The sequence below is a fragment of the Erinaceus europaeus genome, chromosome 2 (genome assembly GCF_950295315.1).
Source record: "Erinaceus europaeus chromosome 2, mEriEur2.1, whole genome shotgun sequence".
NCBI lineage: Eukaryota > Metazoa > Chordata > Mammalia > Eulipotyphla > Erinaceidae > Erinaceus > Erinaceus europaeus.
The window spans coordinates 31866275-31892298 of record NC_080163.1 but is presented as its reverse complement, the minus strand read 5'-3'; the positions used below and the strand labels follow the sequence as shown (position 1 = coordinate 31892298).

The 26024-nt window shown below is 36.3% G+C and overlaps 1 protein-coding gene and 1 non-coding gene across 2 annotated transcripts in view; one reads left to right on the top strand and one right to left on the bottom strand.

The window, feature by feature from the left end:
• FBN2 (fibrillin 2) overlaps positions 1-26024 on the top strand; it is a 248114-nt gene that overhangs the window by 18865 nt on the left and 203225 nt on the right. Inside the window, exon 6 of the mRNA XM_060177577.1 lies at positions 3310-3405. Coding sequence (XP_060033560.1) covers positions 3310-3405 — 96 coding nt within the window. The remainder of the gene's footprint in view (positions 1-3309; positions 3406-26024) is intronic.
• Positions 19949-20051, bottom strand: LOC132537304 (U6 spliceosomal RNA). The gene has a single exon (XR_009548760.1). It is a non-coding gene; the product is annotated as a U6 spliceosomal RNA (small nuclear RNA).

Sequence of the window (26024 nt, the reverse complement as noted above, 5' to 3'; positions counted from 1 at the left end):
ACCCTTTTATAATATAACTTTTTAAAAGAATATTTATTTACTTATTCCCTTTTATTGCCCTTGCTGTTTTATTGTTGTCATAATTGTTGGACAGAGAGAAAGAGAGAGGAGGGGAAGAGAGAGAGGAGGAGAGAAAGATAGACACCTGCAGACCTGCTTCCCCCTTTTGAAGCAACTCCTCTGCAGGTAGGTTGCCAGGGTCTCGAACCAGGATCTTTACACAGGTCCTTGCACTTTGCACCACCTGTGCTTGATCTGCTGTGCTACCACCCAACTCGACTCCCTACAGTATAACTTTTAAACTTTTGAAATCTTCAAGTCCTGATGTTATTTTTTTCCTGTGAAATTACACACTAAAGAGGTCTCTGAGAGGATTTCTTTTAACAAGAATTCTGTACGCCCCCATCTTTCTCATACTCCCCTTGACCTCTACCCCCTTTCTTTTATTCTCAGTATCTAATTTTCTGTCCAGTCTCTATTTTAAGGCAATGATGAGTTAGAAGTACTAAAATATATGTATACAAAGGCACAGAATCCTACTTCTTTTTTGTTTTTTTTTTTTGAAATATTTATTTTCCCTTTTGTTGCCTTGTTTTATTGTTGTAGTTATTATTGTTGTTATTGATGTCATTGTAGTTGGATAGGACAGAGAGAAATAGAGGGAGGAGGGGAAGACAGAGAGGAGGAGAGAAAGAGAGACACCTGCAGACCTGTTTCACCACTTGTGAAGCGATTCCTCTGCAGGTGGGGAGCCAGGGGCTCGAACCAGGATCATTATGCTCGTCCTTGCGCTTTGTGCCAAGTGTGCTTAACCCGCCAGGCTACTGCCCGACTCCCTCAGAATCCTACTTCTAAGCAAAACTTTGTGCATAGGTTTTAACTGGTACTGTGATATATTGAGATGAATACACCTTTTATCTCAAGTAATGTTTGGTTTTCCTGCTGTCATTGAAAACATGATTTGATTGATGATAGGTGATTCAGCTCAACATGTTGTGTTAAGGCAGCATCATTGCCTCTGTAGATTTCAAGTTTAAGTTTTTGGATTTTTTTTAAATGTGTTCCTCATTTGAAATGGCATAAGTATGCTTTTTTTTTTTCTCCCCTCACTTTTCTTTTAATGCTTTAATCTCTATTTTGGGAATACAGGTCGTAGACCGTAACTTTCCGCAATTGTGAGGATAAAGTGTTTCTGTTCAGTAAGATGATGGTTTGGGAGACAAGTTCTTAATATCATTTTCTCTTGGAGAAGAAATGATTCTTGAATTCTGCTATTTTCAGTATGGTTTCTTGGAAAACTTATTTTTCAAGATTTTGAGGGATGATTTTTCAAGAGATCTTCATTTGTCTAGATTTTTAAGTAGAGCTGAGACATGACATTACTTTCAAGTGTACAGGATGCTGATTTGATATTTGTATATGTTGGAAAATGTTTGCAATGATCCTAAACATCCTTGCACAGATAGCCACTTTAATTTTCTAAAATAAATATTTCATTTATTTTTTTTGTATAGGGACAGAGAGAATTTGAGAGGGAAAGACAAGATAGAGAAGGATGAACACGCGCGCGCGCGCGCGCGCACACACACACACACACACACACACCACACACACCCTGCAGAACTACAGAACTAATTCAGTAATTGTGAAGTTTCCCATCCTGCATCTACCAGGGCCTTTAGCCTGGTCTTTGCACACTGTAACATGCATGGTCTAACAGGGTGCCCCACAGCCTACTCCCCATATTTTCTTATGATAAGGACTCTTAACTTTCAAATATACATACCATACCAGTATTACTAATTTTCATGCTTGCTACTACAATTTTATGAATTATTTTTTATAATGGGCTGTTTTGACCTTTTAACCACTTCCATCTATTTTTCTCCCCTCCACACCCCAAACTCTGTTTTCTCCCCTCCACACCCCAAACTCTATGAGTTTGTTTTTAAAATTTCACATGCAAGTGAAATCATATAGTATTTGTCTTTAAAAATTATCTGAAAAGAATTCTGACTTATTTCATTTAGTATAACACCTTTTAAAGTCCAGCTATGTTGTCACACATGGCATGAGTTTTTTCTTTTTATTATTAATACCCTGCTGTGTATCACATTTTCTTTATACATTCACCCATTGGTAGGCCTATAGACTGTTTTCGTTATGAGACTTGTCTACAGTAACCCTGACTGCTTAGCTGACTTACTCTAAGGGTAGGGTGGTGGGTAGAAGAAAGCTACTGAGGCTCATTCTGGGCCCACTGAGCCTGATCTCCCTGGTCATAAGCATAAGTGGAAGAGCATAGGCTGTATGAATTTGGGATCATTATTTAACCAGTTTGGATTGTGAGTTAACATTATGTGGAATAACTTATGCTAGCACAGTTAGGTTTTTTTTTTTCTTCTATAGTTTGAATTTACTCTTTCTGCATTAGTCATTTCTCTTTGCATCTTATTCATTAGTTGCTGGTATTTTCCATTTTAACATTAACCATATCTTACTTAACCACCATTTATTTAACTCTACCTTCTCTGAGTTTTTTCTTTCCCTTTTTGCTAATGAGTCTTCACTTGTCTTTCTCACATGTTTTCTTCTTATTGGCCTTTTTGCTCTCTTGAATCTTTCTCCCTTTTCCCTCAATTCTGCATATTATAATTAGTTTCTTGCATATGAAAATAGATCATAGGATTAATAGACCTGTAATTGAGTTTAATAGTTACATTCTAACTATGTGAACTTTAGAGCTACCTAATTATTTTTTGTAATTTTTTTAAATATTCATTTATTTTCCCTTTGGGTGCCCTTGTTTTTTTTTTTTTTTTTATTGTTGCTGTTGTAATTGATGTTGAGAAATGGACAGAGGAGGGGAAGGCCGAGAGGGGGTGAGAAAGACAGACATCTGCATACCTACTTCACTGCTTGTGAAGTGACTCCCCTGCAGGTGAGGAGCCAGGGCTCTAACTGGGATATTTATGCTGGCCCTTGTGCTTCATGGCACGTGCACTTAACCCATTGCGCTACCGCCCAGCTCCCCAGAGCTACTTAATTCTTATGACAGTGATTTTAAAAAATAAATTTTAACAAATTCTTGCTTAACAATGTGATATACATCAATTTTATATAGAATATATAAAGGGTTTTATAGAATTTACACAGAATAGAATTTTCACTTGAAGATGTGGACTTCAATGCATGATATAAACTGTAACTTGTATTTTAGACGTAAGATCCATTGTTAGCTGGGTCTTCACACTACCGTTGTATAGTTGGTAATTAAGTATAAAATGATTTTTTTGTGTGTTTGTGCAGCTGTCTGTGAAAACGGATGTCAGAACGGTGGACGTTGCATTGGACCAAACCGCTGTGCTTGTGTTTATGGCTTCACTGGCCCACAGTGTGAACGAGGTAAGAAAACAGTAATGAGAAACTTTCTTTGGATAAATCTATTTTATTATAAACATGTGTGATATTTCTTATCTAATGAAAGTTCTTTTAATGAAATATCTCCTCGACTGTGTCCTTAAATGGAAAGATGTTGAGATGTAGCTATTATATTGGCTCAAGTGTCTGTTTTTTTCTATCAGTGACCTGAGTTCAGGAGGTCAATTCTGAGGCTGAGCATAAATTCAAATAATGTGTTTAGTTCAAATTGGTGATTATTATTGGGAGTGCTACCTCTGCTGAAAAAAAGTCAGTGCGGTTCCTCTTCTGGGGATATATTCTAAGGAATCAAACACCGATCCAGAAAGACATCTGTATACCTATGTTCATAACAGCACAATATATAATAACCAGAACCTGGATGCAACCCGTTATTCAACAATAGATTAGTGGCAGAGAAAATTGTGGTATATATACACAATGGAATACCACTTAGCTATCAAGAAGCCCCGCTTCCCCAGAACCCTGCTCCACCAGAGAAAAAGAGAGACAGGCTGGGAGTATGGATCCACCTGCCAACACCCATGTTCAACGGGGAAGCTGTTACAGAAGCCAGACCTTCCACCTTCTGCACCCCATAATGACCCTGGGTCCATGCTCCCAGAGGGAAAGAGAATGGCATGGAAAGCTATCAGGGGAGTGGATGGGATACAGAGTTCTGGTGGTGGGAATTGTGTGGAATTGTACCCCTCTTATCCTATGGTTTTTGTCAGTGTTTCCTTTTTATAAATACAAATTGAAAAAAGAATACCAACAGCTGTATTTACAGTTGATTATAAACCATTAGTCATCTAATTAAAAATGAATAATTAACCCGATGCTTCACTCTCAAGAAAAAAAAAGTCAAGATGTTACTGACTTTTATTAAAAAATGTAGTGAATGGGAGTCGGGCAGTAGCGCAGTGGCACAAAGCTCAAGGACTGGAGTAAGGATTCAGGTGAGCCCCCAGCTCCCAGCCTGCAGGGGAGTCGCTTCACAAACGGTGAAGCAGGTCTCCAGGTGTCTTTTTATCCCCCTCTCTGTCTTCCCCTCCTCTCTCCATTTCTCTGTCCTATCCAGTAATAATGACAGCAATAAAACAATAAGGGCAACAAAAGGGAATAAATAAAAGTAAAATAATAAAAATATAAGGAGTGTCTGAATCTTCCTAGGAGACCTGAGCTTGACTGTGATGTGCCTCCCCTTGGGGCCTGGCTCTGGATGGGGCTGTGCCTCCCTGAGGGTAGAATCTGGATGGGGATTCCTCCTCTGGGGGCTGGACAAAAAAAAAAAAAAAAGAATGTAACATAAATTTCCCTAACTAGTAAGGACTTATATCACAGCAAATAACACAATATCCAGAGCTAGTGGGCTTCAGATAGCGTGTGATCAAAACTTTTCCTTATTCTTCTGTTTTACCCACCTTTTTGAGTCAGTTTTGCTTAACCTTAGAGTTATTTCTCCGTGCTTTTGAAAAGACTGCTACCAGTAGCCAAGACAACACTGTCTTTAGTTTCATTCCTAGATGGAGAAAATAGTTGCTTGGTAGGCAAATATTATATACTTTATTGATGTAAATGGCCAGGACATTGATGAAGCTAATTTAATCTTTGACTAGTAATTATCTCACAACCTATGGTTGATGAAAATCTCAAATATTGATACATTAAGTGAACTGTAAATAATGCTCTAATATCAGATAGATGCTAGTGGCATATCAAGGAAGTTAAACCTTAGTAAAATGTGATAATTATTTAACAGTGAACCATAAGAATAAAACTAAGCTTAAGCTAAGAATATAATATTGCATGATCATTCATCATTTTATGCAGCTTCAGTTTATTTTTCCAGTGTTTGTGATGGCATCTACAGTTATATAGAACTTTCTTTTTATGTGAAATGTTAGAGGATTTGAAAGAATGTCATTGAAATGTTACATATAAGTAGTGCCGATAGTTCACACACATATGTATATGTTTACATAGAGAGGTTTTAAATTACAAAATGACCTTGTATTTTAAAAAATTACACTTAGCCTGGAAAAAAATTTCACCTTGGTATTCAGTAAATGAGTTTTGAGAAGAAACTGATAAATTAGATTCTATGGTGAAGTTTGATGTATGCAGCCTTTTAAAATATACTTGTTTAAAATATACTTGCTCGGTGGTGGTGCACCTGGTTGAGTGCACAGATTACAGTGTACACGAACCTGGGTTCAATTCCCTGGTCCCCTGAAAGTGCAAGGGACATTCATGAGTGCTACAGGTGACTTTCTATCTCCCCTTCCATCTCACCTTCTCTCTTTCTATATCTTAGATACATTTAAATAACAAGTGAATAAATAAAATATGCTTGTGTGTATGTGTGCATCAAAATATATATATATATATATATATATATATATATATATATATATATATTAATTCTAAGATACTTGGGATTTCTTAGCTTTAAAGTACATTCTATACATGATGAAAGTCTGTATTGGGCTATCAGAAAAGTCATGACATACTTTTGTATTTTTTATGAAAAAATACATCCTGACTTTTCTGACAACTCCATAGCTAACTAGGATAAATTTAAATTCTTCTACCAGATACTTTTATTTTAGGAAGAAAAGAAATTAATTATGAGATGACAGTATAAAAACTAAATTGTTGAGTGAAATAATATAAATTCCTAGGTGATCTGTTTATTAAACACTACAAAATGGAAAAATAAAGTTTGATTTAAAATTTCAAATATAATCGGTGAAATTTGTGTTCATTTTTTCTGGAAAACATGCACACTTTGCAGTTCTTTCATGCTGAAGCTGATTTCAAGCTAGGTGCCTAATTGGCAGAGGAGCTGCAACTTGGACGTTTCCAGCTCTTACATCATTATTCCTCAACAGTTATTCAGTCATTAGACTTGTTAGTCATTACTAAATTTATTGGAATCGCCTAAACACAGATGCATATTTCACATATACAGTAGCATGTTTTCAGAGGAAATTACAAAAGTAATTAGTCAGTGAATTAGCCAGAAGAATGTTTTTGAAACATGGGTTTGTCTCTTAAATATTTTTTTTTTCACTACTGCACTTTAGGTGAAGGTTCTAAAGCTTCATTTCTTTGAAGACAGAGTTAGTAGTTTTTACTTTCAGACTGTAACCATGAATGTTACAAGTTTAAATATTTATAATTGAATTTTTAATAATTACAATTAATTCTGCTAAAATGGAGTCTGTAAATCATTTCAAAAACATTGTCTACAGACACATAAAACCTGTGACCTATGCTGAAATTAATAAATGGCCTCATATCTTCTGTTAACATTTAAAGTTTACATTGTCTTTTTGTTTGTTTATTTACTTTTGCTTCCAGGGTTACTGCTGGGGCACAGTACCTGCTCTATAAATCCACTGCACCTGGAGGCTTCCTCCCTCTTTTACTGGATAGGACAGAGAGAAATTGAGAGAGGAGAGGAGAGGGAAGGAGAGAGAAACAGAGAGAGAGAGAGAGAGAAAAATAACACTTGCAAACCCATTTCACTGCTTGTGAAGCAACTTTCCTGCAGGTGGGGAGCCCAGGGCTTCAATCAAGATCCTTGCACTTCATGCTATGTAAGCTTAACCCTGTGCATTACCACTCAGCCGCTTACATTGACTTTTTAAAAAAATTATTATTTATTTATTTATTTTAAAAAAGGAAACATTAACAAAACCATAGGATAGGATGGGTACAGCTCCACAGAAATCCCACCACCAGATCTCTATATCCCATCCCCTCCCCTGATAGTTTTCCCATTCTTTATCCCTCTGGGAGGATGGACCCAAGGTCATTGTGGGTTGCAGAAAGTGGAAGGTCTGGCTTCTGTAATTGCTTCCCCACTGAACATGGGTGTTGACTGGTCGATCCATACTCCCAGTCTGCCTCTCTCTTTCCCTAGTAGGGTGGGGCTCTGGGGAAGCGGAGCTCCAGTACACATTGGTGGGGTCCTTTGTCCAGGGAAGTCTGGTCCACATCATGCTGGCATCTGGAACCTGGTGGCTGAAAAGAGAGTTAACATACAAAGCCAAACAAATTGTTGAACAATTATGAACCTAAAGGCTGGAATAGTGCAGATGAAGTGTTGGGGGGTTCTCACTGCAGACTGTTGTGTACTTTTGCTTTCAAGTATATATTTTGTCTTAGTTTACGGATTCATGTGAACATATCCTCTATCTCAGGGGACCCGGTCTATATCTAGGTTTTGGGACTTTGCTAGGAAGTGAACCACCTGGAATGGAATTAGAGAATACTATGAAAGGAAAGGTCTCACTGGAGTAATGAAGCTGAGGGTTGTCATTCCACACCTGAAGTTTCTGGACACAGTCTGAAGTGAAGCATGCTGAGGTGGCACTCATTGCGTTGATTAGGTTGTGATCCACAGATGCAATATTATTTGATATGAAATGAGAGAAGCATGCAGGAAAGTGCGCCCCCACCGTGAGGTTCCAGGACTGGGGGGAAATATAGGCTCTATAGTGGAAATGTGAGGTTCCTGCTGTCTTAGGGTTCAAGAAGACAATGGATAGTTATTGTTATCATCACATTATTTGGTAATTGGGTTAACTTTGAAAAGTCCCTTTGTTAGGATTTGCTGTATAATACCCAACATCTTGTATATAGACGTGCGACAGGTTGCTTCTGTTCTCCCTGGTCTAGGCTTTTGAGAGAGTCAACATATCAAAGACTCAGCCTATTACATTGACTTTTTAACTACTGAATTTCAAGATGTGTTGATTGTTCTCTTAAAGCTTTCCTAATCAAGGGATATCTTCAACTCTTAATATGCAACACGTTATTTTTCCTTTAAATTGGTGTCTTAGGCTCTTGCCATGGCACACTGGTTAAGCCCACATATTACCTACCATTCACAAGGACCAGCATTCAAGCTCCCAGTCCCCAAAGGCCTGGTGGCAATTACAAACAAACAGACAGACAAATGAATAAATTGGTCTCTTGAGATTGGTTTTATGTTAAAACAGCTACTTTTTGCTCATATCTAGGCTTCCAGTAGATTGGTTTCTGTAGTGGAGAGAGTGAGTGGTGACTAGTGGCTGGCATGTCTGTGACGATTACCACGTGTCATGATGATGTGGAAGCTGAACTTTTTAGTGTTTTCTTTTCACTCATTCACATAGACCTTTAATATTTCTTGTTTAAAAAGGGAGTTTTGATAATAAATTGCTGACAACTGATAGTAAATTGCTGACAGCTCTGTTGTATTCAACACAGAGAAAGATACTTAATTCTTTTTGCTTTTCCCTTCAAATAAATAGTATTTTAAAAATATTAAGCACAAGGACTGGCATAAGGATCCCAGTTCGAACCCCGGCTTCCCACCTGCAGGGGAGTTGCTTCACAGGCGGTGAAGCAGGTCTGCAGGTGTCTATCTTTCTCTCCTCCTCTCTGTCTTCCCCTCCTCTCTCCATTTCTCTCTGTCCTATCCAACAACGACAACAACAATAAAACAATAAGGGCAACAAAAGGGAATAAATAAATAAAATAAAAAATTAAAAAAATATTGCACTTGACATTCATTTGAAAATATATGAAAACAGAATCTTATTTAGTGTTTTTCACCTTAACCTTTGAAATATACCTTATTATTATTTACCAACAGCAAATTGGAGTGGAATAGACAATCAAGAAATTAATTTAACTCAGAGATTTCAGGTCAAAATACAATTTGATCACAAATGTGGGCTGCCCAAAGACCTTGCTTAAACTCTTTTGACTTAAGTTTTTATTGAAACCTTATTATGTAATTGAATTTTTGTGAAGATTATATAAAGACTGTGGGTGAGAAGTATACCATAGGTCCTTTTAAATTATGCATAGGTCTAACTACAGATTGTTATGTCCTTTAAATATTACTTCCTACTGGGTAGAATGTATTAACTTCAATTCCAATTACTACCCTATGCCAGAAATGAGCAGTGTTCTGCTCTTTTTCTCATGAATATAAATAAACATTTAAAAATTAAAGACTTATTTAAACTAAAATCAACATAGCTTCTTTACAAAAGTGTAAATTATATAAAATTTCAAATTATGTTTAGAAATACTTTATTTAAAAATGAAAAAAAATTTTGGCTTAATAATGATTAACAAGACCATAGGATAAGAGGAATATAATTCCACACAGTTCCCACCACCAGAGTTCCATATCCCATCCCTTCCACTGGAAGCTTTCCTATTCTTTATTCCTCTGGAAGCATGGACCCTCTATCATTGTGGGGTGCAGAAGGTGGAAGGTCTCGCTTCTATAATTGCTTCTTCACTGGACATGGGCATTGACAGGTCAATCCAGCCTGTTTCTGTTTTTTGCTAGTGAGATAGGGCTCTGGTCAAGTGGGGTTCCGGGGTATATTGGTGGGGTCTGTGCATTTAAAAAGTTTGAGACATTCAGTCTATTTTTCCCCTCGCATATTGATTAAATAGTGGTTTATAAGACTATAAGTTAATAGGAGCATATATTGACACCTTTCCCACCACCAAAGGTCTGTGTCCCTACCCCTACCTCCTATAGTTTAGCAGAAAAATCTACCCCCACTCTCCACCCAGAGTTTTTTACTTTAGTGCAGTACTCCAAACTCCATCAGATTCTATTTTGTGTTTCTCTTTCTGTTCTTCTTTCTCAATTTCTGTTTATGAGTGGGATCATCCCATACTTATCTTTCTCTTTCTGCCTTATGCCACTTAACGTAATTCCCTCTAACTCCATACAAGACGAATCAGAGAAGGTGGGTTCATTATTCTTATTAGTTGAATAGTATTCCATTGTGTAGATATACCACAGTTTCTTAGCCATTGATCTTCTATTGAGCATCTGAGTTGTTTCTTGGTTTTGGCTATTATGAATTGTGCTGCTATGAAATAGGTATACACATATCATTTTGGATGGGTGTGTTTGTCTCCTTAATATCCTAAGAGACAAATTATTGTATCATAAGGAAAGTCCATTTCTAGCCTTGTGAGTGTTCTCCAGACTGTTCTCCACAGGGGTTGGACCAGCTTACATTCCCACTAGCAGTGCAGAAGGAACCCTTTGTCCCCCCAACCTCTCCAGCATTTGTTGTTGCTGTTGCTCTGATGTATGACATTCTTACAGGGTGAGGTGGTATCTCTTTGTTGTCTTTATTTTCATTTATATGATAATTAGAGTCTTGGAGTAATTTTTCATATGTCTGTTGGCATTTTGTATCTTTTTTGTAGTGAATGTGAAACATAATAAATAAATGTAAAGAAATAACAAGAAGTATTAAAGGTCTACATGAATGAGTGAGAAGAAAACACTAAAAAGTTCAGCTTCCACATCATCATGACACATGGTAATCGTCACAGACATGCCAGCCACTTGTCACCACTCACTCTCTCCACTACAGAAACCAATCTACTGGAAGCCTAGATATGAGCAAAAAGTAGCTGTTTTAACATAAAACCAATCTCAAGAGACCAATTTATTCATTTGTCTGTCTGTTTGTTTGTAATTGCCACCAGGCCTTTGGGGACTGGGAGCTTGAATGCTGGTCCTTGTGAATGGTAGGTAATATGTGGGCTTAACCAGTGTGCCATGGCAAGAGCCTAAGACACCAATTTAAAGGAAAAATAACGTGTTGCATATTAAGAGTTGAAGATATCCCTTGCATTAGGAAAACTTTAAGAGAACAATCAACACATCTTGAAATTCAGTAGCTAAAAAGTCAATGTAAGGGGCTGGGCGGTAGTGCACAGGGTTAAGCTTACATAGCATGAAGTGCAAGGATCCTGATTCACCTGCAGGGGAGTTGCTTCACAAGCAGTGAAGTGGGTCCGCACGTATATTTCTCTCTCTCATTACAAAAACAATATATTTATTATAAAATAATTTAGTAAAGGTTGATCAAGAATGCAAGTTTTTATCAGAATTTATTACTTTAACATTTATTTTTAATTTTTCTTTATATTTATAGCACAGACGAAATTGAAAGTGGAGGAGAAGCAAGAGAGACAGAGAAAGAGAGATTTCTGTAGCACTGATTCAACACTCTGAAGCTTTCCCCCACCCTCCTTCACAAAGGAGGAAACTTTGATCCTGTCAGACTTTGATAGCAAAGAGAAATTGAGAAGGAAGAAGGAGTGAGAGAGACAGAGAAAGAGAGATACTATAGCACTATAGTGAGATACTATAGCACTATAGTGAGATACTATAGCACTATAGTACTATAGCACTATAGAGATACTATAGCACTATAGTGCTTGAACACTCATGAAGCTTCCCCCCTTGTCAGACTTACAGTAATATTTGGGGTATAAGGACAGAAGTACCCAACATATTACATAATATATTTACTTAATGAGAGAGGGAAAGATAGGGAGAGAGGGGGTATAGACACTTAGAGAAGATAAGAGCACTGTTCAGCTCTGGCTTATGGTGGTGTTAGGAATAGAACCTGGCACCTCAGGTGTGAAAGTCTTACATGATCATTGTGCTGTCTCCTCAGCCCAGTATGGAACATTCTGATTCACTGTTCAAACTCCATTTACTGTGTTATGGCTGCCTGCCATAATTACATATCTTACTAGTTGTATTTAGGATAATCCCTGTGGTTTTATTTACCTTTGTTAGTTTACTTGTATTTTAGCAGTCGCCATGATGAAAATATGTGATAAGCATAAATCTTTGATGTCTTTCCTTAGGGCTTATACTAGAAGTATAATTTCTGAGTCATATATATGGTATGTAAAAGCTTAAGCTTTGGGTGTGCCTTGCTTCTTTCCCTCTAAGAAGATGTTTTCTTTCCTTTGTTTTTTTTTTTTTTTTTATGGTTTACTCCCTTGATAATGTGCTTGAAAACTTCTTATTCTTTTCCAAATCTTAGAAGAACTGCCTATAGTTTTTACTACTGTTTTGGAATTTCTTTTCTTTCTAACCACAATTTATAATGCATAGGGAAGTAACTAAAGTAAGTTTCTTTACAAATGTTTGCTTAGTTATCAAATATTGATTGAATTATTATTATTAGGTTAACTACTTGGGGAGATTTGTGAAAGACAAACATAAGCTCCCTATTAATGAGAAGCAAATTCTCTGTTTAAAGAAATGGAATAATCATGTACTTGAAACATTAAATGTAATATGAAACAGTAAGTACTTGTAGTAAGAGTAGAAGCAAATTTATGTGAGAGCTCAGAAATGCTTCCTGAGAAAGGAAGATTTAGAAATCTTTCTGAAGTTAATCTGAACTTAAAAATATACCTTGTTTTGATGGAAAAATAATTTGAAATGTGTATTTATTCTAAGATTTTCATGATTGAATTCTTATGCTCAATAACATTATTTAGATCCCATCATTAATTACTGCTGATTATATTCACTAACTGACGTTTTTTTATAGAAATATATCTGGTGTGTGTGTGTGTTGCACACTCCAAAGACCTAGTAAGAATGCAAGGAGCAGTGTTAGCAGCCACAAAAAAAAAAAAAAAAGCCTATTCTCACTCACTCACTCATTCTGTACTTGTGAGGCCAGGAAGAATATTTTATAGCCTTGAACTCTCTAAGCTAAACTTAACCTTAAATGGACATCAGAGAAATAACAAAAGATCTGTGGGAACCTAACTTTTTGGCACTAGCTCAGATGACATCCTTAGCTTTAGTACCATGAAGAACATGAGGAAAGGAAAATGAGAGAGAGAGAAAAAAAATATGACATTGGGAAGTGGAAGGAGAGAAAAATGAAGGTTAGAAAAGGGAGATATAATACGAAGACTGAAAGTAAAGACATTTGATTGTATAACAGGAGAATCTGAATCTGAGTTGGAAAAAGTCAGTTCATTAGTCAATCTGGGCAAGACCAAAGCTCCTAATTTTCAATCTTCTATTTAAGCTTCTTTTGTTGATTTGTTGATTTTTTTTAAGGCTTACTTATTAACAAGAGAGAAATATACTGAGAGAGGACTTGTTTTTTCAAATACTGTATATTAAAAAAATCCCAAATATTAAAAATACAACAAAAGGGTTTTAGATAAAAGATGTGTACATGCAATACAATCTCAGAAAGTTTAGTGGCAGTTTCAGAACAGTGTGTAGGCTCTGAAACACAATATTCAAGAGGACTTGGCATGTATTAACCATCCACTTGTTGAGGTTTAGAGACATGAAGTGTATTAAGAGTTAAAATTTCATATGAAAGCTCTGTGTTGTGGTCTCGGAGGTGGCACTGTGGTAGAATGTAGGACTTGGAAGCATGAGGTCTGAACTCAAGACTCTGGTGCCTCATATGCCAGAAAAAATGTTCTACTTTTTTCTTTCTGTTCACTAAGTGTATCTTTTAAGGAAAGACATAAGAATGTGATTATCTTATTTTTTTCCTGTTTAACATTTATTATGATGATTATATCAACCTTGGCTTATATCTGTGAGAATCAGTGATAAACTATATTGTGTAACATGTAACAAGATATAATTGGTGCTAATCTCTGTTTTTGGTGTTTTTAAAGCAAATTCCTCTCTTTGAAATTTTTTTTTTAATATTTATTTTCTCTTTTGTTGCTCTTGTTTTACTGTTGTGGTTATTATTGTTGTTACTGATGTCGTCGTTGCTGGATAGGACAGAGAGAAATGGGGAGAGGAAGGGAAGACAGAGAGGGGGAGAGAAAGACAGACATCTGCAGACCTGCTTCACCGCCTGTCAAACAAGTCCCCTGCAGGTGGGGAGCCGGGGGGCTCGAACTGGGATCATTGCTCTGGTTCTTGTGCTTTGCGCCACGTGCGCTTAACCAGCTGCGCTAGCGCCCGACTCCCTCTCTCTTTGAAATTTGATGTTACCTCTTGAAAGTTTTGCTTATTAACGAGAAGATCTCACTGGTGCCCAGCTTGGATGCCATACATGGAAATCCTGTTTCCTATTGCTGCACTGTCTCTGGATTACTTTATTATTCACATATATTTAGCACTGGGAACTCACGCGTGCGTAATACTGCTGCTGAGCAGTGCTGATAGAGATTTTTTTTTTTATTTTAAGGGGAGAGATAGAAATGGAGGAGAGATACCACAACACCCCTCCATGTCACTCATTTGGTGCTATCTTTGGTGCTCCATGTGATACTGGGACTTGAACTTGGGCTGGAGTATGGCAAAGAATGCATTTTACTCAGTGAAATATCTCTCCTGCCCCCCTAAATCACCATTTAAAAATCATTAGTGAGGGACCTGCTGGTGGTGACCTGGTTGAGGGCATGTTATAGTTCACATATTACAGTGCACAAGGACCCAGGTTCCCTGGTTCCCACCTGCAGGGGGAAAGCTTTACAAGTGATCAAGCTGGTGTCTCTCTGTCTCGCTCTCTTTCTACCACTCCCTTCCCTATTTCTGACTGTATTTATCCAACAAATAAAGAGAATAAAAAATTAAAAATTATTAGTGATTTACAAGATTATAAAATAATTAGAATGTAAACTGAGGAGGGAGGAATTCTGATTCTTTTCTGCTTCATTGCTCTTGACTGCCTTTTTTTTTTTTTTAAATCCTGTGTAATTATATGGGGCCATTTCCTTTGTTAGGTGCCAAAAGTGTTTTTTGGGGGGTTGGGTCTTACCTTTTTATAGTTATTAATCATTGTTTATACTATCTGTAGAAAAGATAATCTATGAAATGAATGCAGTTTTTAGTGTTTTCCATAGTGTGGATATCACATTTGTTTATTCCTTTACTTATCTGCAGTGAAAGACAGGTGTAGGAGCTGTTTATTGATGTTGTGTTTGGGATTGCAGCAATTTATCTGTCATAAGTAATGTAGTGGTTTATTAAGGGCTTACTACTGAACCAAGTAAAACTAGTGCTATGGCACCTCATCTTATGCGGATTAAAGACCATATTTCCATGACCATACTTAATTTCATGGTTTAATGCATGCAAAATTCTTCCATATGGGTAAAATTGAATGTTTGTGACTATCTTCAACTAATTTGGAAACTACATACAAGGCACATTCCAAATCATAAACAAACTTTAACAAAAAAATTTATGTTCTGAAAGTCAAAAGGAGACATTAGTAAGAATTCAGCATATTAACTTATACTCTTCAGTATAAATCAACTCATAACTAATTTCCTGTTTAAAATTAAGCTAGATATCAGGCTAGATCAGTATTTGTCCTTTTTTTCTTTTATCAGATAAGAATCAGCTGGTTTCTTTTGTCAAAAAAAAATAATGATTCCCCTTCATACCCTTTGCACACTGAGATTTAGTACTTTCAATTCAATTACTTTTAATCATAGTTATATGTTATAATCACCATACAATTTTTATAAAACTGATTAACTGGGTTGGGAATACAGCATAATGATTATGCAAAAGACTTTCAAGTCTGAGGCTCTTAAATTTAGGTTCAATCCCTAGCACTACCATATGCCAGAATTTACTCATCTCTGTCTTTCTCTCTATATCTCTCTCATTAAAACAAACAAATGAAAAACCCTGAAACCTAAGCTTAATCCATTGTCAGTTTACATAAGAATCTCTGTAGCAATGGGATCCATACCCAAACATCAACATTTTTAGAAGTTCAAGTTAATTCTACTGTAAAATGAAGTTTGTTTATTTGTTAGTTTTTGCCTCTAGGCTTATTGCTGGGGCTGAGTGCCTGCACTATGAATCCACTGCTCTTGGTGGACATTTTTTTTTTTATTATTATTGGAAAGGACAGAGAAAAAATGAGAGGGGAGGGGAAGATTAGATAAATAGATAGATAGATACCTGCAGACCTGTTTCAACGCTTGTAAAGCAACCCTCCTACAGGTGGGGAGCTAAGGACTTGAACTAGGATCCTTGTGTGGGTTCTTGCTCTTAGTATTATGTGCACTTAACCCCCTGCACTACTATGTGGCCCCCTAAAATGAAGTTTTGTAAATACCTTTCACATAAAAACCTTATAAAATGCCACTAGAGAAATGAGCAGAAGACAGGCCTGAAAGAGAAAGACTAATACCAAATGCTCTCACTTATAGGTGGAATTTAAGAATAAAAGCAGTTAGGAAAACTTAAGGTGAAACTTGGACTGGGTGTGGAGTATTTTACCAAAGGGACAGGATCCCTTGTATCTATCTCTTAGACATCAATAAAGGGGAGATGAGATATTGTATCTGTGTGTTAAAGACTGTACCGTAAATTAGTACGCTCAAAAATAGTATATGAATAAATGTCATGACCATGAAATAATAACTACAACAAGGCAACAAAAGGGAATAAATAAATATTAAAAACAGTAAAATAATTTTTCTATAATTAAACAAGTCCTAAAATAATTTATTAAATATTTCCAAGATTTTTTTCCAATATTCTCACATGTAGAATCCTAAATGAAGGTTCTCTGAATGAAATTTACTACAGGTTTATTTTGAGCTGATTTACATAACTTTAAATTTCTGATATTAGAGGGGCCAGGTGGTGGTGCATGTTTGTTGAAGACATTTAAGAAAGCATCTTCTTCAATATCTTAAAAAGATTTATTTTTCTCTTTTTCTTTTATTAATGAGGTGCCTTTTATTTATTTACATCTTTAAACAACACTTTAAATTACGGTGCTCAAGGACCCAAATTTAAGCCCGGGTCCTCACCTTTAGGGAATAACTTCATGAGCTGTGAAATAATACTGTAAGTCTCTCTCTCCTTTTCTGTCTCCCCCTTCCCTTTCAATTTCTTTGTCTGTACCCCAAATAAATAAATAAAATATTCAAAAACTATTATCTTTATAAAAATCCTGGTATTAGACTAGGCTTTGACTCCCTCTGATATGATGATATTGGATTTGAAAATAGTCAGCTTTATCTTAAGACATTTCTCTGTGTCTTATCTGTTTATCTGTATTTTAATTCTGTAACCTAAGCCAGGACAATCTTCGCAGGGAGCAAAGTTAAGCCAATGGTATCACATGAGGAAATATGTTAATGTGGGTAATCTTCAGGTTGGTGTGAATTTTTGAAGTGACCTATTTCTGGAGTTGTAAAACATAGCACATGTGTTCTGGTCTTTGTGTTGCACTGATACAACTAACACTGTCCCCACTTTGGGCTCCTCATACTGTGGCTCTCCTAACTTGTACTGTGTTCCTCTGGTTCAAAGATTAGACTTTCCTTATAAATTTCTTCTCAAACAAGGCTTTCTTAAATACTATCTTTTTGCTTTGCATGCTGCCTCCAATACCAGTCTGGTTCCAGATGAAGGCTGGGTAGGAAGCAACTGGCTTGGGATAAGTGGTTCTGAATCTTTAGTTATTTCACAAAGCTTACTATATTGTGAAGAACTTGGTGCATTGCCTTATACACAGCCTAGCAACTATTTACCGTTACATAATTACTAGACTGATACAACTGACAACTATTTACTTAATTAAAAATTATTTGAAGAATTAGTTTTAGTTATTTTAAATAATTTTTACAAAGAATCTTTAAATAATTATGCCACTAGCCCAAATATATAGCAGCATGTCTCTTTAGTCACTTTACTAAACAATATATATAATAATAAGTGTAGAATTTAAAATTTTTTTAAATCACCTGCCTAGGGATTGGTGTGGCATTGTTCAAGTAGCATGACTCTGAGTGACATTTAAAAAAGATCTATAAATTCAGTAGTTACTTGTCACTTGCTGCGGGAGGTTTGGATCAGAAAGGGGAACACAATCCTTTATTAGCACTGGTACCTCAGAGTTGGGTGAGAGAGAAGCAGCTTGGGCCATGTGGATGTAGCAAAAATGGCCGCCTCGTGCAGCAACCTTCCCTGCATCTAATCACCAAAGTGAAAGGTGGGCAAGAGAGTGAGGTGCGGAAGAAGAAGGGTTTTTATGGGAGTAGCTCCCTCGAGAATGGGAAGGGGGAGGAGTAACCAAAGCACTCCAACTATCGCAGGGAATCAACAATGCCCTGAGGGCACAACATGGCAGATGTGACTGCATCTGCACAATTTCCCAGCAGTTACTTAACTGGTAAACAGGATAGTTATTGACTCATGGCCTTCATGAATAGAGTGAACTATCATTCCTCTACTTTATTCTTTGGTTGAGATTTATGCTGATTACCAAAGCAGCTTTGAGTAATTCATAGTGTTCAAAGGAAATTTGGTAAGCCAATCTCTGTGGATCTGGAATTTCAAGTGTGTATTCTTCCATAACACATCTGAATATAACATATGTTGAGTTTTCTTAAGCCTGATGTTTTGTAGTGCAGATATGTTAACTTTAGGGTTCTGTTTATCAGGCTGATAATTAATACAACACAAGGAATCTTATTTTTCCACCTTCTTCATGTTTGTTGAAGACATTTACAAAAGTATCTTCTTCAGTATATGATTTATTTTTCTCCTTTTCTTTTATTAGTGAGGTGCCTTTTATTTATTTACATCTTTAAACAAGGCTTTATAGTTTTCATAGGTTTTTTTCTTTTTTAATTTTAATTTTTAAAAAAGAAGCACTGATAAAAACCATAGGATAAGAGGATACAACTCCACACAATTCCACCCCTAGAACTGCTTAACTTATCCCTTCCCCTGATATATTCCCTATTCTTTATGCCTCTGGGAATATGGACCCAGGGTCATTATGGGGTCAGAAAGTGGAAGGTCTGGCTTCTGTAATTGCTTCCCTGCTGAACATGGGTATTGACAGGTTGATCCATACTCCCAGCCTCTTTCCCTAGTGGGACAGGGCTCTGGGGAAGTGGGGGTCCAAGACATATTAGACATATTGGTGGGGTCGTCTGCCCAGGGAAATCCAGTTGGCATCTTGTTAGCATGTGGGACCCAGTGGCTGAAAAAAAGAGTTAGCGTATAAAGCCAAACAAATTGCTGACTAATCATGAACCTAAAGGCTGTAATATTGCAGATGAAGATATATGGTCTCCATTTTGAAGATAGCTAGTAGGCCTTGTTTTAGTTATATTCCAAAAGGCCCATGTCTATACTAGTTTTTTCCTGAGCCTGACATCTGGATATGCAGGTGGACCCAAGTTATTGTCTGGGGCAAGAGACTGGCATACTTTAATGACAGTTTCCAACCAAGACGTCATCTCCGTAGACATAGGTTAAGTTTATACTAGTTTGTTAAATGTTTCCATAAGTATTTTATTTTTCAAATGTTGTTGTAAATTGAATTATTTTCCTAGTTTCATTTTTGCATTATCTGTTGAAAAAATTGTAATTGATTTCTGTGGATTTATCTTCTGTCCTGAAACATTTCAAAACTTGTTAATTTTAGTTAGTAACTTAGGCTCTGTATACATATGTAGTCACTTTCTATGAATAGAGATATTTATACTTCATTCTTTACAATATATGTGACTTTCATCTCCTCTTCTTAACTAATCACCCTGATGAAATATGTACATTGTGAATAGAAATGTGATGAATAGGCTTATTTTATTCTTGTTCTTGAGAAATCAGCAAGTTGTTCCCCATTAAGTATGCTGTAGATGTGTGTTTCTAGCTGTTGATCTTTATATACAAAAGCTTGTCTTCTATTTAAAAATGGTTGAGAAACTGTCTCTAGATTTAAAACTGCTTGCACAGGGGTCATGCTGATCTTCTCTGTAGCATTCCAATTTCAGTATATGTACTGCCAAAGCAAGCATAATAGTATCTTTATCTTGAAAAAATATGATTTTCTTAAATGCTTTTACCGTTTCAGGAGATTGTGTTGTTTTTTTCAATTATTCCCTTTTTCGACATTGTATTGTCATTACTGTATATTGAAAAAATAGATTTCACACATCAGCACTGGGGTGAAGACAGACACATTGGGCATCACAGAAATGGGTGAAACATTTAAACTTGTGTTGTAGTTTCTGTTAGTTGAACCAAACTTGCATATATGTGTGTGTGTGTGTGTGTGTGTTAGTGTAGGGGTGAGTAATATCTAATCTGTCTGTTAGTCATAATTATTTGGTCTGGCCCCGTCAAGGTAACTGTAGGTGAGATTTGAAATTCAGTAAATTTAAAATATTTTTCATAGGAACATTAAGTAATAATATATAAGCTGATAAATTTATATGGCCCCTGAGTGGCATTATAAATATTCAAATGGTCCTTGGTAGAGAAAGGGTTTCCTCAGCTTGCTTACAGTGTAATTTTTTTTATGTTTGCTGAATTCACTTAAGAATTTCTTAGTTAATATTCACATAAAAATTGGTCTGGGGAGCCTGGTGGTAGTGCACCCCGGGGATTAAGCTCATGGAGTACTAAGAGCAAAGACCCACATGAAGACCCAGGTTTGAGTCCCCCACCTACTGCTGAAACAATCTTGAGAAGAAAGATAACTGTAGTTATCACACATACAGACTTCAAATTGTATTTTTGGGCCATTGTAATCAGAAATACTTTGTACTGGAACATAAATAGACACACTGACCAGTGGAATGGAATTGAAAGCCCAGAAATAAGCATCCACACCTATGGACATCTAATCTTTGACAAAGGTGTCCAGCTTATTAAATGGGGAAAGGAGGATCTCTTCAATAAATGGTGTTGGAAAAATAGGGTTGAAATATGCAGAAAAATGAAAGTGAATCACTATATTTTATCAAACACAAAAGTAAATCCAAAGTGGATAAAAGACTTGGATGTTAGACCAGAAACTATAAAAAAAATTAGAGGAAAATATTGGCTGAACTCTTTTCCATCTGAATTTTAAAGGCATCTTCAATGATATAAGCCCAATTTAAAAGAAGACTAAAACAAACAATAAACGAATGGAATGACACCAAATTAAAAAGCTTCTACACAGCAAACAAAACAAAACAAACAAACAAAAAACACTACCCAAGGTAAGAGCCCTCACAGAATAGGAGATCTTTATGTCCCATACATCAGACAAGAGGCTAATAACCAAAATATATAAAGAACTCACCAAACTCAACAATAAAATAAATGACCCTATCCAAAAATGGGGAGAGGGAATAAATAGAATATTCACCAAAGAAGAATTTTGAAAGACCAACAAACATATGAAAAAAAATGTTTTAAGTCTGAAAACACAAGTAGAACTTGAACTGGGATTGGTGTATTGCAACAAAATAAAAGACTCTGGGGTGTGTGTGTATGTGGGGGGAGAATACAGGTTCAAAAAAGATGACAGAGTACCTAGTGGGGGTTGTATTATACGGAAAACTGGGAAATGTTATGCATGTACAAACTATTGTATTTACTGTTGAACGCAAAACATTAATTCCCCAATAACGAAATTAAAAAAAATTTTTTTCTAAGTCATTGACTGTCAGAGAAATGCAAATAAAGAGAACAGTGAGATACCACTTCACTGCTACAAGAATGACATATATTAGAAAAGGTAGCAGCAGCAAATGCTGGAGAGGTTGTGGGGACAAAAGAACCCTCTTTGCACTGCTGGTGGCAATGTTAGTTGGTCTAACCCCTGTGGAAAGCTGTCTGCAGAACTCTCAGAAAGCTAGAAGTGGACCTTCCCTATGACTCTAATTCCTTTCCTTACAGTTACATCCTATGGAGTCAAGCACACTTATCCAAAAAGTTTTGTGCATACCTATGTTCATAGCAGTACAATTTGTAACAGCCAAAACCTGGAGGCAACCCAGGTGTGCAACAATAGTTTCAATGATTTTTGCCTCCGATAGTTGGTAGAATACTGAGCTCAGTTTACCAATTCAGATTGCAGGCAGTCAGTCCTACAAAGTAGCTACTGCACCTAAAAGAAAGAAAATATTTCCAGATTTATACATGCTCAGGATTTGTTTCAGACCCTTCTTACTCTCCACTTTGAGGGAACTAATGAAGCTTCTCTCCTGCACCCAAGCCATCTCCACCCACATCAACTACACAGGTTGTGACTAGGTCTGAGGAAAGTAAATGAGCTTTGATTCATGAAATTTCCCATGGGAATGTACACCCCGGACACCCTACAGTCTGGGGAAATGATGGGCACCAAAAGTCCCTACTTCTCTCTTCAGGGAAGGTCTTTGGCAGGCTTCTGAGCTGTGTTCCACAAGCAGAAGTTGTGAGGCAGTCTGAAACCAAAGTGTGCTCTCTTCTGATGGGACTAGAGTATGTGTCACATGGCTGAGTAAATTTTGATACATACACAATGGAATACTACTCAGCTATTAAAAGTGGTGATTTCACTTTCTTCCCCTCATCTTGGAAGGAGCTTGAAGGAACCATGTTAAGTGAGAGAAGTCAGAATGAGAAGGATGAATATGGAACTATCTCACTCATAGAAGTTGAAAAATACTATCATGACACCATCCTGCCTTCTTTGGGCAGATGACCTCACCAATGTGTCCTGGAACCCCATCTCTCCAGTACCCTTCCCAATTAGGGAAAGGTAGAGACAGGTTGGCAGTATAGATCAACCTGTCAATCTCCATGTCCAGTGTAGAAGCAAATACAGAAGTCTGAATTCCTGCCTTCTACACCTTAAAATTATCTTTGGTCCATACTCCCAGAGAGATAAAAGAATAGGGAAACTTCCAATGGAGGGGAAGGGATATGGCACTCTGGTGGTGAGAACTGTATAAATTCTTCTTATCCCACAATCTTGTTAATCATTATTAAATCACTAGTAATGAAAAAAGAAGTTGAAAAATAAGAAAACATAAAGCAAACCTTGTACTGGGTTTGGTGTACTGCACCAAAGCGAAAGTCTCCAGCGGGGGTAGGGGGGTTGGGGGTGGGGTTGGTCTTGGAACATGATGGCAGAGGAGGACCTAGAGGGGGTTGAATTGTTATGTGAAAATTAGAACTCTTTGTCTTTTATGTTGATTGTTTATTTTTATTCATGATTAAATTATATGGATCCAACATCTTTATGAGAAAGTCCAATTTTTTTTCTATCTTACTATAGTGACATTCACTGCCTGAATGTAAAAAGTATTTCAAAGTACAATAGAAAGAATCAATGTTTTTAATGGAAGGATCTGAAAAAAATGTGAGATTAAAAGCATATACAAGAGAAAAAAATAAATCAGAGGAAAATATAGCTAAACAATTTTATAGGAACAAATACTGTAAATAAAATTTTATCAGATAGACTGATCTTGGTCAAATTTCTTGTGCTGCTTTGGCCAAATGCTTAGTCTGAATTTGAGCTAAACTGCCACAACTGTTATTGTGATCATTGACTCTGGTTTAAGAGTGATTGTATAATAATACTTATTTTTTTAAATCATGGTTTAAATTTTCTTCTTAGAATCGGCATTTTGCCTCCTATTAAGGTAAATCTTGAATGTTACTGAGCTAGGACCTCCAGGCATGCTAAATTCTATCACAATTCTGCTAAATTGTAATTCACTGACAATTTCTGCTTGATATATAATAATTGGCAAAAGTATTGCAGCTGCCAAAGACTGTTAGTCAAGCAACTGTTTTTTACCTTACACCCTGGCTAGTTGAACTATAAGATTTAGGGTTGCAGTGGATGCCAGCCTACAATTCATTTTTTTTTATAATAGATTCTTGAGTCTGGGTTTATTGAAGCATTAACTCCAAAGGTTTCATTCTGGCAACAAAAGATACGTGGAAAATGAAATAGTCATAAATATAACTGAAACATTTATTAAATTGCTAGCAGGAAAGTAGGGCTCTAGTTTAATGGAAGTGTTCTCTGCAACTTCAATAAAATGTTACTTTTATAACTTTTCATACATTGGGTAAATTTAAATCTGCACTTTGTTTACATGAACTTTGTTTAAGTTTATCTGAAATTGTAAGAGAGATCAAGAAGTACTTTGAAAACAAACACTGTATAACTTCAAGCAGTTTTTTATTCTTTAAATGGAAAATACAAAGTTCATCTCTCATAATATTTAAATTTAGGATGCCTGCTTTTATTGTATAAAGTTACTGTACATTTTAACTACTTGCCATTTCTTGTCTAAGCTAGTGACTAACTTTATTAGGTGCCTAATACATCTCAAATTAAATAAAAAGTAGCATCCATTCATTTAATTAGTAAGAAAATGTAATCTACTGGTCATTATATGAGGTACTAGGGAAAGACACCTGGAATCAGTATTGTGTGATGCTTTCAGTTTAGGGAAATTTTAAACAATGAAATAATACACTTAAAATATATTGTGATAAACTCTGTGAAGGAAATTAGCTTTCTGAGGTAGTGGATGAAAGATGATTGTGTAAAAATCAAAAAGATGCCACTTAATTATAGACCTTGTGCTACGATAGTTGTCATGCTGCTGTAACACACAACAATAAGAACTCTATGGTTATCCTAATGAAACAAAGGCTAGTTTTTGCTCACCCTACATAAGCAAGTGTACAGTGTGAATTGTCAGAGGAACTTCATTATCACTGAGGAATTCAGATTGATGAAAATCTTCTACTATTTATTTTATTGTGGCGATAAATGCTTTACAGTGCAGTCATTAACACATAAGTGGAATTTTATTATGCACCAAGACTCCAAAGTTCTCTTCTGCTCCTCTATCTTCCTCCTTATTCAGTCTTTTGCCTTTTGATGCTATACACCATACCCAGTTCATGTTTAACTCTGTGTTATCCTTCCCTGTCACTATTTATTAAATCCCACTTAGAAGTGAGATAATTTTATATTTCTCCTCCTCTTTTTCGCTTATCTCACGTAACATAATGACATTCCATCCAAAAGGAGATGACTTTATAGATCTTAACAGCTGAGTAGTGTTTCATTATACAAATATACCACAATTTCTTAGCTGCTGGTCTGTTATCTGGGTTGGGCATCAGGGTTGCATCCACATTTTGACAATTACATACTGTGCTTCTATGAACATAACTATACATAGATCTCTTCTAATAGGTGTTTTTTAAAATTTCCTCTGGGGTAAATCATCTATAGAGAAATTACTGGGTAGATCAATTTCTAGTGTTCTATGAAGTCTCCAGACTCTTTCCCAAATATACTCCCACCAGCTGTGCATAAGTGATCTTTACTTCCCATGTTCTTACAGTTGTAAAGTAGTACCCCTCTATTGTCTTTACAGGCATTCCTCTCTGATCATCAGTGACTGTGATCACCTTCTCATGTGTCTGTGGACTCTCTTTGATTTCTTTCTTTTTTTTTCTTTGCTTTTGGATTTGAATGCTTGAAGAACACTTTTGAAATATAGATTGTGATATGTTCTTGCCAATGTTTTCTTCTATGTATTTGATAAATTCAGGTATAATATCCATGTCTTTAATCCACCTGGAGTTGATTTTAGTGCATGGTTGTATGTGATGATCTAATCTGATTTGTTTTCTTGTTTCAATTCAATTTCCCAGTACCACTTGTTAAAGAGACCTTCCTTGAAGGAAATCCTATTTCATCATATGCCTGCATGGTTGCCCAAGTATAAAGGAGTTTATGGTGTGCCGAGGCACTTAAAGCCTATTTTCACATTATTGATCTTCACAAGTCACATGATAAAACTTATTTTAATGTTTTGTTTGTTTGTTTGCTTTTATTCCCAGAGCACTGCTTCTCAGTAGCTTAGTGGGACTGAGCATGGGACTTTGAATTCTCAGGCATGAAAGCCTTTTTTTGCATAGCCATTATGCTATCTTTCTTGCTCATCTTCATTAAATGTTAAAGATGACA